Genomic DNA, 17,894 nt, shown 5'->3' with positions numbered 1-17,894 from the left:
GTACGCTCATTCGTAAGTATCCGTACGGGGCGGTTGACTTGTGCGTGGGGTGCTCACTACTAACCACAACTGCCGGAGCAGCAGCATCAGCATCCGTCTGTGGGTTGCGAATGTGCAAAGATTGCTGCGTGCTAAATTGAAAATACGAAACAAACAGAACGGGCGGGATGCCATACACATGAGTGCTGGCCCAATTCGCGGGTGGGCCAGAAAAAGAATGCTGCGATATGCAGTTTGTTTGCTTGTTCGTGTCGAAATGTTGATGACGGTGAATCATTAAGCTCGGAAACGTGGAAGTTTTTAATGAATCAGAACGCTATCAAATTGGACTGAAGATAACGAGAATAACTTACATACCATGAGGAACTTACGAACCATGGAACGAAACTTTGAAGACACTGTGCTTATTGCTTACAGATAATGATTTACATTTTGCTGCCTAAAACTGCTTCGAATCGTGAAAAACGACGGGAATGAATAGGAAAAATTGCCGTCAATTTTAAAAAGTTACTATAAATCATTGAAAACACGAAACCGTTGTATTGATTTTCAGGCAATTGGTAGGATATTCGAAAAAAACCTCACAGTTTTTAAAATAATAACCCAAACTGCACAATTTTAGCACTTTTAGTTGCATAAACTTGCTTATAACCATTAGTCGTATATCGGTTGCCACAACTACTTTATTGGTTGCCACAACTACAACAACCACTGTGCTAATAGGGAAGACGTATACCAAAAAATCTAAAAAACGATTGAAAATTTAGAAAAACTATTTTTTTATAACGTTAGTTTGCTAACTTTCCGCATTCAAACTCCGCTTTTTGAACGATCATTTGACTGTTTTTTGAATCCAGTCAATCTGCCGCTTGCGCTGATGCCGTCTTACAATTCATGCAGCATCTCGGGAAAAGCAAACACTCGATCTCCTGTTTTGCTTTGCGCTTTGAGAATATAAACTGCAAACTGACTGGAAGCATACGGTGACGTATTTTTTCGTTTCTCTTTTTGTCTCCAAATCGGCTGTAATAGTTTGTCACCCGGACGTCGGTCCGACGCAACCAAAATATTCGATTGTATTGGACGGAGTCCGACCGACTTCTTCCATGCGCATGTAGTGGTTGTTTTTTTTTTGTAGTATTGATTCATACGATTATACGGTTGCTTTTCGTTAGCGTGGTGACTGCCGGTCATTTAACTGTTTTGCAGTCATTCGCTGCTACAAACGGTAAAGGCAATTTGATCGAAACGAAAATGTTAAAAAGCTTTAGAACGCGTTCGTTCTACTGCGTGCAATCGGCGTTTGACTGAACAAACTGTCAGTTGTGTTATCATAGCGGTCGTATTCCACCACTAAATGGACGGTGTGAACTTGAATGCGCGTTGGTGTGACTGCGGTAGAAAAAAAAACGGTCGAAGCCCTGCCTCTAAACATAGTAAATTTAAGGGGAAATGAGCAGTCATTAACTTTTCAAATTTTGAAGCAGTTTTTAGGCCCAACTCAAAAGCTCTGTTTTTATAAATGTATTCATCGCATTCTTCTTACCAATCTGAATGCAGAGAATTTATTTATATGAACAAAATATTTGTTTTAAACAAAAAATCTGCTTTTGAAATTCAAAAAATCAATGACGACCAGGGATGGCACGATCACTTTGACTCAATTCACATTCATTTGACAATACCGTCTCAGTCAAGCAAAATTTGACAAGGTTTTATATAAGCCACTTGTAGAAATAATTATTATCTACAATTTTGTTGAATAAAGTTTTGCTGCATTTTTTGTAGTTACGGTGCTACAATGCTAGTAGCTCATTAGCATCTAAGAGAACGTTACTAAGGGTACTAATGAACTACCAGCCTCGTGGCACCGTAAATACAAAAGATACAGCCCAACTTTATTCTGAAAAGGTGTAGATAATAACTAGTCCTTCAATAGTCCCATATATAACTTTTTCAAATTCTGCTTGACTGAGACGGTACTGTCAAATTAAAGTGCATTAAGTCAAAGTGATTGTGCCATTCCTGTTGACGACTCATTTCTCTTTAAATTAGTAAAAATTAATACCAATTGGTTGGCGTACCAATTAAAAAAACTATTGTCAAGCGAATAAGGTTGATCTTCATAACCTATAGCTGGGACCCTTGCCTTATTTGCATTAATTAGCTTTGCCTTCTTCTACATAACAAAAAGGCGATGAAAAGTTGACAAAAATACGGTGAAAGACGGTGATAATACGCCAGCATCAACATGAAAACACAATAAAAAGGCGACAAAAGAGCGCTTAAACAGCGACAAAAAACACGACAAAAAGCGTCAAAAAGGTAATGAATAGATGACGATTCACTACAGTACGACGACAAAAGAATGACTAACATGCAGTAAGAAGACAAAAAAAATTGTATTGCTAACAAATAGATAAAAAATAAAAAAAAGTGGATAAAAGACGAAAAAATGACAAAACAGCAACAAAATACGATAAAAAGATGACAAAACGAAGAAAAAATTGTGCCAAAACAATGACGAAAAAGGCTACAAAAACGGTAAAATATCGCCAAACCAAGTGACAAGAATACTAAAATCAGGCGCCAAAAAACGACGAAAAGATAACAAAAAAATAAAAGCACGACGGAGAACTGCCAAAAAAGGCGACGAATACAAAGAAAAAAAAACAAAGAAATGACACAAAAGGTGCCGATGCGATAACAATAGGGTGACCAAAGAGCAGCCAATAGACGACGAAGAGGCGGCAAAAAATGGGCATAATGACAACGGAAATCTGATGAACTGTCGCCAAAAAAGTTATGAAAAGATATCAAATATACGACGGAAAAACAATACACAAGTAGATAGTAAAAAGACAACTGACAACAAGACGATGTAAAAATGGCAAAAAAGTGGTTGAAAAAATGTAAAATAACTACAAAAGACAATGAAAAGATGACAAAAGAGGACAAAATGACGACGAAAAAACGCCAAAACAGCAACAAAATATACGATGAAAACGGCAAAAGCCTTCCTAAAATAAACAACTTAAACAGAAGCAAATGAACAGGTGACAAAAACACGACGAAAACACAACAACAATACGACAAAGAAATAACAATAAAACGATGAATACGTAGAAAAAACAATAAGGCCATTACAAATATTTAAAAAAGTTTTTGTCTCTCCGGTGTTGGGCCACTGAAGGGGGGGGGGGCGAAAAAAAAACAAAGAGAATTTTTTAATCGAGCAAAAAAAAAATGGATTTTAGGCATTTTTATTTAAAGTTTAAAAAACCAAATCTATTCTTGCTTTTAATAAATACGTTGTTATTTTTCATGCAAAAATCTACGAACAAAGAGACAAAAACGAAAGAAAATTTTTTGGCCGAGTTTCGAAAATTACACTGTTTAAACTTCCATATCTATTTCGTGACAGAAGCGTTAACTCAACTCGTACACTCATTTTTCGAGTTTTTCAAGCTGTAGAGCCCACAGACAATTGATTTTATTAAAAAAATTTAACCCATATCCTACAAATTATTTTTTTGCCCCCCGATTTTTTAAGCCAATTTACAAGGGGGGGCGGGTGACAAAAACTTTGAAATTGATTTGCAATGGCCTAAAAAGATGTCAAAAAGACGACGAAAAACTACAAAGACAACAAACAGGCGTCAAAGACACGATGGAAACATGACGAAAAGATAATGACATTGAAAAAAGGAAGACGACAAAAATACGAAAATAAACTGCCGAAAAAACGCAATCAACCAATAAAAGACGACAAAATATAATAACAAATCGCTGAAAAGGGACAAGGAAATAATAGAATAGAAGATAAATCACGACAAAAAATGTCAAATACGAGAGAGAGGACAAAAAGACTACGAATACCAAAAAAAAAAAGACGACAAAAAGATGGTACAAAAACGCCAAAGAGCATCGAAAAGACTACAAAAGCCGATAAAATTAAATGACTGAAATACGAAGAAAAGACAACGAAGAACCGACATAAAAAGAATGAAAGTGCAATGGAAATACGATGAAAATTTGACAAAAATACGGTAAAAGACGATGATAATATGTTGCCATTAACATGTAAATACAGAAACATATTTAAATATATAACAACATATGATTAAACGATGACGACAAAAATACAAAAATACGCGAAAACAGTAACAAGAAAGACTATAAAAACGGAGAAAACTGCCGCATCAAGTGACAATGAATACTAAAAGCAGGCGTCAGAAAACGACGAAAAGATAACAAAAACAAAAAAGCACGACGTAGAGATGCCAAAAAGACAACGAATACGAAGAAAACAAAACAAAAATGACAAAAAGATGTCTAAACGGTGGCATAAAAACGACAAAGAAAATAAAAGCCATGCCAAAAAGACGTTTCAAAGTGTCAAAAACAGCGAACAGACGACGGAAACAACAGGAAAATACAATAAAGACGACGAAAACCCACCTAAACAGTGACAAAAATGGCGAAAAAGCCACTGCGACAGTTTTAAGGATCGTCTTTTATGGTAGTATCGGTTGTCTTGACAACAAACAGGACGACGAAAAAAGGTGCCTAAAAGATTATGAAAGACAACTAAAACGGCAACAAGAAACAGATGCAAAGCAATCGACAAAATGTCGATGTCAAACAAACGACGAAAATACGATGTAAAAATGGCGAACAGACCATGACAAGACGACAAAAATGACAAAAGAGAGATGATAAAAAGATCGTGAAAACGCTTCGAAAAAACAATAAAAAGGTAACGAAGAAATGACATAAGAACGATGAAAAAACATCAAATAAACTATAGAAAGACGATGAAGAGGCGGCAAAAAAATAGCGGAAAGATGACGAAAAAATGATGACAAGTAGGTAGAAGGCCGATGTATACGAAAAACGAAAGACGACAAAAATACAACGACAAGATGCCGGAAAAACGCCAAAGAAATTACAAAAATATCAAGAACGAAAGTAACCCAAATAACCTTTTTGTTGTATAATAGCTTATCAAGCACTTGTTCTACGAGAATAAGCTGTACAATAGTTTAATAAGCTGTTATATAACAAAAATGTTACTTGGGAAAAACGACGAAAAGTCTCAAGATAAATGCAGACAAGGCGATGGAGAGATGATTAAACGACAGCCAAACAGCGACATGAAGTGCCTCAACAGACTACAAATGAGGATAAAAAGACGTTAACGAAAGTAACCAAAAACGCCACACAAGTCAACAAGCTGGTAAGAGACAAATGGATGATGTAAAGATGCCAGAAAGAATGATGAAAGATCAATAACAAATGCCGAAAGTAAGCGTCCTTAATTAATTTAAGTCAAATTTCAAATCTATGATTTAAAGATTTAATTCAAAAAGATTTACTTTAAGTTACTTCAAAGCACCTATAAAATATATGTGATAAAGAGTAATCACACACGCTCTTTCTCCTTCACGCCTTGCCTATTCAGTTGGGATACTATTAACACCTTTGTTTCATACGTTCTTTTGACGTCCTTTCCGTTGATTGTAACAATTACCGTTATAAAAAATTATGAATATGCCGGACTACATTAAAAGTCAAGACAAAACACGAGGTTAGTTTAAAAAAAATTATAATAATCTTTGAAAAATCTGCTTAAATCTTATGTCGAATTTGTTTATTCAATCCGGATTGGAACTGGATGAACTTTTTGTGTTCATTTGCTCCTATCTGACAAATAAAATTCATCCAGTTTCAACCCGGAATGAATAAACAAATTCGACATTAGTTTTAGTAACAATCTAGAAAACCTTAGAAACCTAGAAAAATTCTATCAAAATTTTCAAGATGTTTCAAAATTTTTACAAAATTACAATCCTAAAATTTTCGGAATTTTTTTTTAAAAACTCCTGAATAAATTCTAACAAAATACTGGCGCACAACTAAAGTCCTTGAAATCAAAAATCCTTAGAACAAAATCACACCAGCATTTTAGCGGAGACTACAGAACTCAAGACTGGGCATTCTGTCAAATCTCGACAGACAGGGTTAGTACGCCCTCTACGGATGACGGTGGTAGCTTTTTGGGTGTATATATGCCATCACTCACAACCACACTGACATCGATGCATGACATCGTACATCAACAACACACGCATACATTCATTCAGATGGTTGCGATCACTAACACTTATGAGCAGATAGTAACTCCCTTAAGATCAGAGATGGCGTTAGCAGTATCGTGCTTTGCTGTGTATATGCGAACCTGCTACTATGCCCAGTCTTGAGTTCTGAAGTATTCCATTTTACCTAAAATCGAAGGATTTTAAATTTTCCTCGAATTTGGAGTTAAATTATATTTAAAATTTAACTTTAAATCGGACATGACACCTGGATTGAAATTGGATTTAAAATTGCAATTAAAACTGAACTTCAAATTTTACTTAAATTTGGATCTTAATTAGGACCGACACCGATTTAGGAGCCTTCTGAACTGGAAATTGGACTTAAAATTGGACCTGACCTTAGACGTGAAACTTGATTTGAATTTAGGATAGTCTTTACTTGAAGTTTTATTTCCAATTGGACTTTCAATTGAATTTAAAACTGATTTTTTTTGTAAGGTTATAGTCACTTTAACAGCTTGGGTCATTCGTGACTTCTGCTGGGTTGGGATTCGAACCCGGGTCCTTGGCGTGCGAGGCGTGAATGCTAACCGCTACGCCGGGACTGACCCCTGAACCCGAAATTGTATTGTAGCTTGTATTTGGAAAAATGTGAATTATTGTATTTTTACGATACAATTTTATGAAAAAAAAAACAAAGTTGGTATAATACAATAAAGATGCAAGACGTTTTATGTTTGCAGAAATATTAATTTTTGGTTAGCAAACTAATATCTCTGGTTCCTCTTTGATTTTATTAATCTTAAAGTTACAACCGAAACCAGTGATTTTTAATTTTTCCGTTCCTTCTCCCTCATACTGTAGTCTTCTCAAAAAGACTTTCAAATATTTATAATTTCATTGCTTTCTTTTACCATTTTCTCCGTCTGTTGTGTACTATCGATATGAAATTGAATGAATCAATCGCAGATTTTTTTTGCATTCTGAACCAAAATTCGAAATCAAAACACAATACCCAAGTATGCCCCTTGGCAGACTTACATAAGACTAAGCGCGTAGAGCGGTACAACAAGACTTTTACTGAAATTGAAAGTAAAGAACCAACAGGATTCACCAGAATTCTCGAAAAAATTCAGACAGGCAGAAAAACGAACGAACGAACAATTATTCGGAACGAAGCAAGCAAACACAAGAGCTCTCGCACATTGTAAACATCGAAACCCTGTTCTGGCTTGTACCGGAAATCCCACCAGCCAGCAGCAGCACGTGTGGGAAAGCAAACTTAGCAATTGTCGAATCTGCCGTTGTTCCATCGAGCTTGTCTAGCTTTCCAGCAATCTCTGCATATCCGCATCAGTCAACAGAACCGTGCCGTGTGTCGCCGCAGCTCGCAGCACAACCGATTCAACCCGCCGCACCCTCCCTGGTTGTTGGCGCTTGGCGCAGTAAAGCGAACGCAAGACCTTCTCTAAATCCTTCGATGAAGCGAAGAAGACAAAAAAACCACTGCAGGCAGCAGCGTCGCGATGCATTATTAGGAAGCATATTCTCGCATGATTGTCATATGTATTCCGAAACTCACCCGGGGGCCATCACCCTGGAATAGCTAGGAACATTGGGTCCTACCTATAGTTTCAAGTAGCGATCTAGAGAAGGTTTTGCTTCGTAGCCGTGAAACTGTACAGTGGAAATAGTCGTAGAATTCCATTATTGTAACAGATGGAACCTCCCATACAGTTTCTTACAATTGTTTCGTCTCACTAGAAGTTCACTTTACAGTCGATAGCATACCACTAGACTTAGAGAAGAAGCAGCTTTTACCGACTATAGTTGCTTATTTTTTTCAACTGCACTCACACATATTGCCCTTTATTTCTGAATGCTAGTGCAAGTTTCATTCTCGTTCGCTCGTTTTTTCTTCTTCCGTTTTTCTTTTTATTTCCTATTTCAACCCTCCGCAGTACGGTGGGTGGAAAGCTTGAGTTTTGTAACTCTGTGTAGCGAAAATGCAAGCAAACAGATGAATGGATCTTCGTTTTCTATCCCCTGTATAGTCGATAACATTTCTTGATAAATACTTTGGAAGCTATTTCCGGTTGCCGGGAAAAGCTCTTTGCGGTTCAGTTTTTTTTCTCCGTTCCATCCGGAGATTGTCTGTGACGGCTGGAAAAGCAACCAATCTTTTCCGGAAAGGGCTTCCGAGTTTTAAATTTTTAATATCACCAAATTGAACTCGAACTAATCTTTCTTTATTTCCATTCCTTCTGTTACTTTCTGCTGCGTCCTGTGCGGTACGATTTACTGCAATGTGTCACGACGGAAATGGTATGTTACGAAATGGAAAAAAAAACGCATCCAGTTCTGGTGCTGGTGTTTGTGGTCTACAACCGAAGACGAGAGTCGCACATCAAGTACCCGGGACCGGACGACGACGTGCGGGAAAACATCATCAACTACGATGATGAAGGAGGCGGCGAAGACGACATGACCGCGTACGACATCACACCGCTGCAGATCCCGATCGGACCGATGCCGGAGCTGACGCAGTGCAAAATGCCACCATTGATGTGTAAGTGCTATTCAGAGTACCTACTGCCTTTGATCACTACCAGGTCGTGCAGCTCAGCTGCAAACCAATCAATCGTTCCATTGAATCGGTGGATGGTCATCCGCGAATCACGTTGTTCTGCTTGTGCCAATGAAATACTCACTACTTTTCATAAAATTCATATTTTCTTTCACTGGTAAATTGTACAACTGGTAAAATTGTACATTGTGCTACGTGAGGACCGGACCGCCCTAGCAAACCGCACACGTTTGCCAACGTCCAACCAAAGCGTCTTTGAACTGTATTTCATTATCCGCTTTTCGTTTCATTGGCAGATCCCGTAATGACGATGGGACCCGGTCACGAGCCGAACGTTGGCATGTTTATCGAGGAGCACAAGAAGCGAGCCGACAGCGATCCAAATGCGCCTCCCTTCGATGACCTGCGGAACTACGCGTACGAGGGCGGTGGCAGTACGGCCGGTTCGCTCAGCTCGTTACAGTCAGGTGAGTCGGTCTTGTTGATTGCCATGATGTAACATAGTAGATATATGTGCGCAAATGGGAATGATTGGCTGGGTGATCAATATTGCACCCGAAGTGTTCCATCTGACGCAATTAGGCTCAACTTGGCGTTTGCTGTTTTGAGCAGAGAGCGAATTTGCACGTGCGAGGAATCATCTGTAGTTCACTGCGGTACAGAATGGAAATTTAAAAGAATTTTCCATTCTGTATGTATTGAAATTTTTACTATCGGTACAGTCCCTCCCTCGAATAAATAGATGCACATAACAAATAACAAATCCCTGCCTTTCTATAGATTTCGTATAAAGATATCCAATTTGAACATTGAGTAATTCTCGCTGAAACGGGGCCACTACTGACACGAGGTTTTCAAGTTTTGGAAATTTTGCGCTTAATTGGTTGAAAATGGTTGAAGAATATGACTTACACTTTTGATACCGTGAAATAGTGAACCCCTCGTTCGCCAAGGGGCCTAACAGTTTCATAAATAGTTAAATTTTGAGCAAACCTTGAGATCTATATCATGTGATATTTTATAAATTTGTCATGAAACAACTAACAAATGGCCCGGTTCTGTAAAGAAGAAGAACAGGGTTTCCAAATGGAGCAAAAATTTTGTTGGCGGCCATCTTGGATTTGATCGCCATATTGGATTTTATCCTAAAATCGCCGTTTTCACCATGAGACCCCCAACCGATTTTAATTTTAAGACCACCATTAGAAAGCTAAAAAATGCTACAAGAAACATTTATAAAATAAGGTGTGTAATGGCATTAACTGAATAAAACAACCAGTTATTTGTAGCCAGATTCACAATTTTCATATAATTATTGTGATATTTCCAAAATTTGCTATGAAACAAACTTCAAACGACACGGTTTTGTAAAGAGGAGAGATAGGTCTTATAAACGAAGAGAAAAAATCTGCGGCCATCTTGGATTTGGCCGCCATGTTAGATTTTATCGAAAAATCACCGTTTTCGCCATGATCCTCCCAACCGATTTTAATTTTAATACATACCATCATCGGAAAGCTGAGAAAAAATGCAATAAGAAACATTCATCAAATTACATGTGTAGTGGCATTAAATAAACGAAACAATTCATTATCTGTATCAAGGTTAACAACTCTCATATAATGGAATATCTTGCTACAAAAAATTAATTTTTTATTTAGTTTTATTTAGTCAATGCCATTACACACCAAACTTGATAAATGTTTTTTATAGCATTTTTCTTAACCTCCGATGGTGGTCTTGAAATTAAAATCGGTTGGGGGGATCATGGCGAAAACGGCGATTTTTTGATAAAATCCAACATGGCGGACAAATCCAAGATGGCCGCCATTATTTTCCACTTCGTTTATATGCCCTATCTCTCCTATTCACAAAACCGTGTCGTGCGGAAATGGTGAAAACGGCGATTTTTTATATACTATATGATACTAGCTGACCCGACAAACTTCGTATTGCCACAAATTAACCTGTGTTATACATAAATCATGAATCTCGGATGATCTTTGTCACAATCTCGAGTTTTGCAAGCCCCCCAGTGGGCGGCGCTTCCGACGGCGGGTCGCCGGCAACACTCGCGACCGTCTCGTCCTGAATGATCTAGTGTTACTATAGATAGTTTTTGTGGTCTTGTATTGACTAATGTTTTATGGAAGAGTCGAATTTCTCGAGTTCGATTAGTTTTTGAGTTTCGCGAAAATTTCTGTTTTATTTCTATGAGAATCCATATCCCCCTACCACAGGGGTGAGAGGTCTCTAACTATCGTAAAATAAATTCAAGACTCCAAAATCTCCCACATGCCAAATTTGGTTCCATTTGCTTGATTAGTTCTCGAATTATGAGGAAATTTGTATTTTATTTATGTAGAAGCACCCCCTCTTAAAGTTGGGAGGGGTCCTAATTCACCATAGAAAATATTTTTGCCTCCAGAAACCTCCACATGCCAAATTTGGTTCTATTTGCTTGATTAGTTCTCGAGTTATGAGGAAATTTGAATTTCATTTGTATAGGAGCCCCCCCTTCTAAAGTGGGTAGGGGTCCCAATTCATCATAGAAAAAAATGTTGTCTCCAAAAACACCCACGTGCCAAATTTGGTTCCATTTGCTTGATTAGTTCTCGAGTTATGAGCAAATTTGTATTTCGTTTGTATGGGAGCCCCCCCTCTTAAAGTTGCGAGGGTAAAATATTCTTGCCCTCGAAAACTTTCACATGCCAAATTTGGTTTCATTTGCTTGATTAGCTCTCGAGTTATGAGGAAATTTGTATTCCATTTGTATAGGAGCCCCCCTTCCTAAAGTGGGGAGGGGTCCCAATTCATCATAGAAAAAAATTTTGTCTCCAAAAACACCCACATGCCAAATTTTGTTCCATTTGCTTGATTAGTTCTCGAGTTATGAGCAAATTTGTATTTCGTTTGTATGGGAGCCCCCCCTTTTAAAGTGGGGAGGGGTCCTTATTCACCATAGAAAATATTCTTGCCCTCGAAAACTTTCACATGCCAAATTTTGTTCCATTTGCTTGATTAGTTCTTCAGTTATGAGGAAATTTGTATTTCATGTGTATAGGATCCCCCCCTCCTAAAACGGGGAGGGATCCCAATTCATCATAGAAAAAAATTTTGTCTCCAAAAACACCCACATGCCAAATTTGGTTCCATTTGCTTAATTACTTCTCGAGTTATGAGGAAAATTGTGTTTCTTTGGTACAGGAGCCCCCCCTCTTAAAGTGGGGAGGGGTCCTAATTTACTATAGAAAATATTCTTGCCCTCGAAAACCTTCCCATGCCAAATTTGGTTCCATTTGCTTGATTAGTTGTCGAGTTATGAGGAAATTTGTATGGAAGCCCCCCCTTTTAAAGAGAAGAGGAGTTATAATTCCCCTTATAAAGAGGGGAGGGGTCTCAATTTACCATAGAATAAATTCTTGTCACCGAAAACACCCACATGCCAAATTTTGTTCTATTTGCTTGATTAGTTGTCGAGTTATGCAGAAATTTGTGCTTCATTTGTATGGGAGCCCCCCCCTCTTAGTAAGGGGTGGGGTTTCTAACCATCACTAAAACCTTTCCTGGCCCCAAAAAACCTCCACATGCATATTTTCATGACGATTGGTTCAGTAGTTTTCGATTCTATAAGGAACATACGGACAGACAGACAGACAGACAGAAATCCTTCTTTATAGGTATAGATGATATGATATAATATATATGATATAAATAAAATATGGCGACCAAATCCAAGACGGCCGCCAAAAAATATTTTGCTCCGTTTGGAAGCCCTGTTCTTCTTCTTTACAGAACTGGGCCATTTGTTAGTTGTTTCATGGTAAATTTATGAAATGTCACATGATATAGATCTCAAGGTTTGCTCAAAATTCATTTATATTTGAAAATGTTAGGGTCCTTGGACTCCGTGGCGAACGAGGGGTTCTCTATTTCGCGGTATCGAAAGTGTAAGTCTTATTTTTCAACCAATTAAGCGCAAAAGTTCCAATATTTGAAGACCTCATGTCAGTAGTGGCCCCGTTTCAGCGAGAATTACTCGTTATTAGATCGGAACTGCTCGACTGCTCGACTAGACTGGTCGATTAGACTGCTCGATTTGATTGCTCGACTGGACTGCTTAACTGAACTGCTCGACTGGACTGTTCGATTCAACTGCTCGACAGGACTGCTTGACTGGACAGCATGATTCATCAGCTCGACTAGACTGCTCGACTCAACTGTTCCATTCGACGCTCGACTCAACTGCTCGACTCAACTGCCCAACTCGACTGCTCGACTTAACTACTCGGCTAGACTGCTTGACTGAACAGCTTGATTTAACTGCTCGACTAGACTGCTCGATTTGACTGCTCAAGTCAGCTACTTGACTTCTATTTGATTCGACAGCTCGATTCAACTGCTCGACTGGACTACTCGACTGGACTACTCGACTCGACTGCTCGACTTAGCTGCTCAACTGGACTCAACTGTTCGAATAAACCGTTCGGCTGGACTACTCGACTCAACTGCTCGACTCGACTGCTCGAATGAACTACTCGACTCGACTGCACGAATGAACTGCTCGACTCAACTGTTTGACTTAACCGCTTGACTCGACTGCTTGACTAAACCATTCAATTCGATTGCTCGACTCAAGTGCTCGACTAGTCTACTCAATTCAACTGCTCGACTGGACTGCTCGACTTAACTGCTCGATTAAACTACTCGACTGAACTGCTAGATTTACCTGCTTGACTTGACTGCTCGACTCGACCACTCGATTCTACTGCTCGACTCGACTGCTCGACTCAATTGCTCGACTTTACTGCTCGACTCAACTGCTCGATTGGACCGTTTGACTGAACAGCTTGATTTAACTGCTCGACTTGATTGTTCGATTCGACTGCTCGACCCAACTGCTTGACTCGATTGCTTGATTCGACTGCTTGATTCGACTGCTCGACTCGCCTGCTCAACTCGATTGCTTGTCGCGATATCATATGGTCGGTGTTAAATCAGACCGGACCAAGTCGCAAAATTTTAAAAAATGAGTTAATGATAGCAAACGATCAAGGATTTTCTAAGCAACATTTTACGCTAATCAGACTACATAAATGTTGCAAACAGCCAAAAGTTTTTATTCAGTAAAATAAAATGCAATACGACCATAAAACTATTTGTTTCAGTTTGCGGCAATGACTCTTTTATGTACAACATCTCAACTCTACAACTCAAAGAACTAATACAGAGATTAAACATCTTCGCAAACACTGGCCACTAGACTGTAAATTGTGATTAAATCGTCCTAGAATACGGATTTAACATTGAACTTGTTACGCTCGCTACTTAAGTCCCTCGACCAAAGTACGGATTCGTAGAAATGCGCGATCATGCAATAACGCAACGGAACCGTCTATCATTTTTGGTCGAAGACTTATTTCAAACTACTTCCCAGCCTTTCCCATCGCTTGCTACTTAGATGCCTTGGCACTGGACACTTTCGAGATAACCCAATTCTTTGAGCCTGAAAGACACAACGGTAATCACGAAAGGACGTCAAATTTTTATGATCAGTTTACGATTTGTGTCACACCCAGCCAGAGCATAGTTAACGCTTGACTGTATGACTAGAGCATTTTAACAAAATGTTCAAAAGGAAGTTCGCCGTCGGAAAGTTTTATGTCGACTGAAAAGGTTTTTTTTATCTACTTGATGAATTACGTTTGACTTAAAATTTAAATTGTGTTGAATGACTAAAATGTGTTTTCAGTGAAGCTTTTGGTATTTGAAATACGTTGAAGAAAACATTAGATATTGAAGCGATTTTATTTAACAATTGAAATTTGAGTTCGATTGGAACTGTCTAAAACTAAGTATAATTCGATGTATAAAAGTTCAATAGCCTCTCAGATCTATGTAACGCTTCCATAAAGGTCTGTCGACCTTATTTAATTTTAATCGACATAATCTTGTTTAAATGATAATACTGCAGAAGCGAAGCATAAGCTCGTTAGTTGGTGCATAAGGTAGATTTTTTAGCAACGTCAACATTCAATGTCCGCCAATTAAAGAACGCCAGCATCAGTAATTTAAGTATCATCTCACTCAATCCCAGCGCTCGACAATCATTATTTTCGATTCGGTTGACCAACAATTTTGTTTCTTTCTTCCATTTTCTGCCATTCCCAGGCACCGACGAGGAAGTGCAGGAATTCGACTATTTGGACGCTTGGGGTCCACGCTTCGACAAGCTGGCCAACATGTACGGCGAGCATCATCCAACAGACTTGGATGAGCTTAATTAGAGTAACAACTGCTACAACAACATCAACATCAACAATGGCGGATTGCAGCGCAGTCCATCACTGGCGCAAGAGCTATTGAACGGAGTTTTCAAAGCGACTACTAGAGATTAACAACCACCCTCGTCTCGTCTGTGCTCGTCATCACAACAAAAGATAAAACGTCGTCCGGTTTCTGCGGAAAAACTGTCCTGCCAACGAGCTTTCCACTAGCGTATCCCAGAAAGAAGCGAAGGACGATACCAGAGTAGCAAGGAGCAGAGTTCAAGTGATGAAACTACTATCAGACGGGTGGAGAAAATAAACAGGTTAGGTACAAATTGTTTTAGCACGTTTTTAGTTCCGTACTTCACACCAATCAGTCAGTCAAGGCGAACGGAGGAGAAAATCAGTCAAAAGAATGAAGAATACTAAACCAAAGTTTAATTATTAATCTTAATGAAGGTTTAAGAGCAAGGGGAGAAAGCAGATAAGTTCATCGAGCGGATAGAAATGGACGGCACTGGGGGGGGGGGAGGAAGCGAGTTTCTGAAAGTTCTCAGAATACAAACAGATCCACTTCCCAGGTCGTTCGAACTAAGAAATAGGTAAAAGACAAGGTTGTTCGCTCGTTAAGCGTTTTGATTGCTATTCCGATGATTGAATACATACACTTATATCAACGAGTTTTTAATGAGTGAAATTCTCGTACCCATTTTTTTGGTCAAATTTATACAGAAAAAGCTCATATACACTTACTGTTATACACTCGTAAACAAAAAAAACACGTTCACACGTTTTACAAAAGTTATACACACGGAAATGACCGGCACTCACACGCTAAAACCGATCATGTAAAACGATTTTTTTTAATTTAATTTTTTTCCTGCTGACACAATCGAAAGAGTAAATGCAGTACCTTGGAACCAGTCAAATTTTCCGTTTTGAGATTTTAATACACTAATACACGCAGATAGAGTTATTTTGTTATTTTAGTTTGTAAAGAAAGATTAAAATCTTTTGGTTTTTTTAAACACAACATTGTACTGTTCCTGTTTTGTCTTTAAGTAAGTATGAAAGTTTTTTAGTAGGAAAAACTGAAGCGATTGTTTTTATAAAACATAGTGAGCCTACTATAGATCACATAATTTACAACAACAACAACAACAAAAAAACAAACACACATACACAGACGCAAATCGCGCGCCCTGCTCTCGCGTTTCGGCAAACACGGGAGACAGATATTTTTCACGGCCATCTACGATCTAGGAAAAATCTTACAACTAATAAAAACACGAAACCGACAACATCGTAAAACTAGATTGTTAAGTAAGGGAAAAACTTAGTGTATTAACTGCTAAAAGTCAGAGAAAAACCCTTAAGCTAAGTAAATCAAATATACAGACGATAATTCCGAGGGCCGAAATTTATTGCGAAATTTTACGCAATAAAACAACTTTGAAATGAGATGCAAAAAAGAAACGGAGAACAGTGAATGTAATGGAAGTCAGATAAAACGCGAAAGAACACTTGAGTGTTTTTAAGGTAATTTATTTATGTCGTAAGGAAACTAATATTGAAGAGATAATGATATTGTACATCCAAAGACTGTAACGTTTGTTCTTATAATTTATCATATTTAATGGCTAAGTTTCAGATTTTAAGAAAACAAACAGATCAACCAATATCTGCCGATTCCGACCGGTAGCAGAAAGGTAGTATGGTAGAGCGCAAGCAAACGACAACTTTTTTGGGATTCATCTCCTGTCACACACACATACAACTAGGAATTTGTTGGTTTCTAGCTCCGGAAAACCGCGTAGTTGCGTTCATTTTTTCTTGACCTCACTCAGACAGTTTCATACACAGATACCAAAAAGAAAAACAAAACAAAACAAAAGACCGCGCACTTTATCTTACCCCCACAAGAGGGACACACAAAGACACACGCGTGAGCGTAAAAAAACGAAAAACTGAATCTGTATTATTAAACAATATTATTACTAACTTAGGGAAAAGAAAGAAACGATATTACTTAGTATGCTCATTATTCCAGGAACGTATGTAATCAACGCCATAACATAGGAATCAATTAGTTGTACTGTGACACTTTCCAGAGATTGATTTTTCCTGCAAAAAGAAAACATTCTCACTTTGACACGGTCCGTTTTTAACTCGTTCTATCGTTCATTCATCTAAAATCTACGCTCTCACACTTCCACACGCCAGCAGAACATCACACAAACATACATGCATTACACGTAATACCATAAACAACATCACACCAAAAAAAAAACGGCGAAAGAATGTAAATCTTTCAAGTTTAATTTGAAATAGTAGAAAAAAAAAACACCGCGCGAAAAACAACTCGTTAGTTATTTGAAAATCTATCTTTTGTAATAAGAAAACTAAAGAAAAACAGCGCATAAATAAAAGATTACTGGAAAAAAACTTTAAGAGTAAAAATTTGTCTGTAAGAAATAGCACTAACTATTACAATACGAAAGCAAAAAAGAAAACCGTGAGAGAAGGTGAACACCCATATAAAAAGTAAGAAGCAAAAAGTCACACACACACACACAGACAGAAACACGCATTTTAGAACAAAATTCGGCGAAATGAAATCAACCAAAAAACTGGTGTTTAAAATAGACAACTGTGAACTACCAAAATCCTAGTGTAAATATAGTGTTGTAATACAATATATGCGCAAGAGGCATATAACCATAGAGAAAAGAAAGGTGGGTCATCGAAGAAGGTTAAGTTGAAGGCATCCGATTTTTTCCTAACTCTGAACCCAAAAAAAAACGTTACGAATAATACCTACAACACGACACGAGTGAAAGTCTTAAGTGCGGAACAGGCGGGAAATGTTATGATACTTAGAGTATAGAGTGTATTCAGCAGACGGTCAAACACGACACATGTACACAGTCAGTTTCA

General features: G+C 38.1%; 1 protein-coding gene across 1 annotated transcript in view; it reads left to right on the top strand.

The window, feature by feature from the left end:
• LOC128741142 (neural-cadherin) overlaps positions 1-14,975 on the top strand; it is a 136,876-nt gene extending 121,901 nt beyond the window's left edge. The window contains exons 10-12 of the mRNA XM_053836742.1: positions 8,461-8,670; positions 8,985-9,155; positions 14,860-14,975. Coding sequence (XP_053692717.1) covers positions 8,461-8,670; positions 8,985-9,155; positions 14,860-14,975 — 497 coding nt within the window. The remainder of the gene's footprint in view (positions 1-8,460; positions 8,671-8,984; positions 9,156-14,859) is intronic.
• Positions 14,976-17,894: the final 2,919 nt, after the last annotated feature.

This window comes from Sabethes cyaneus, chromosome 3 (assembly GCF_943734655.1).
Source record: "Sabethes cyaneus chromosome 3, idSabCyanKW18_F2, whole genome shotgun sequence".
In the NCBI taxonomy this organism is placed as follows: domain Eukaryota; kingdom Metazoa; phylum Arthropoda; class Insecta; order Diptera; family Culicidae; genus Sabethes; species Sabethes cyaneus.
The sequence above is the reverse complement of the archived record's forward strand: the minus strand, read 5'-3'. Positions and strand labels throughout refer to the sequence as shown.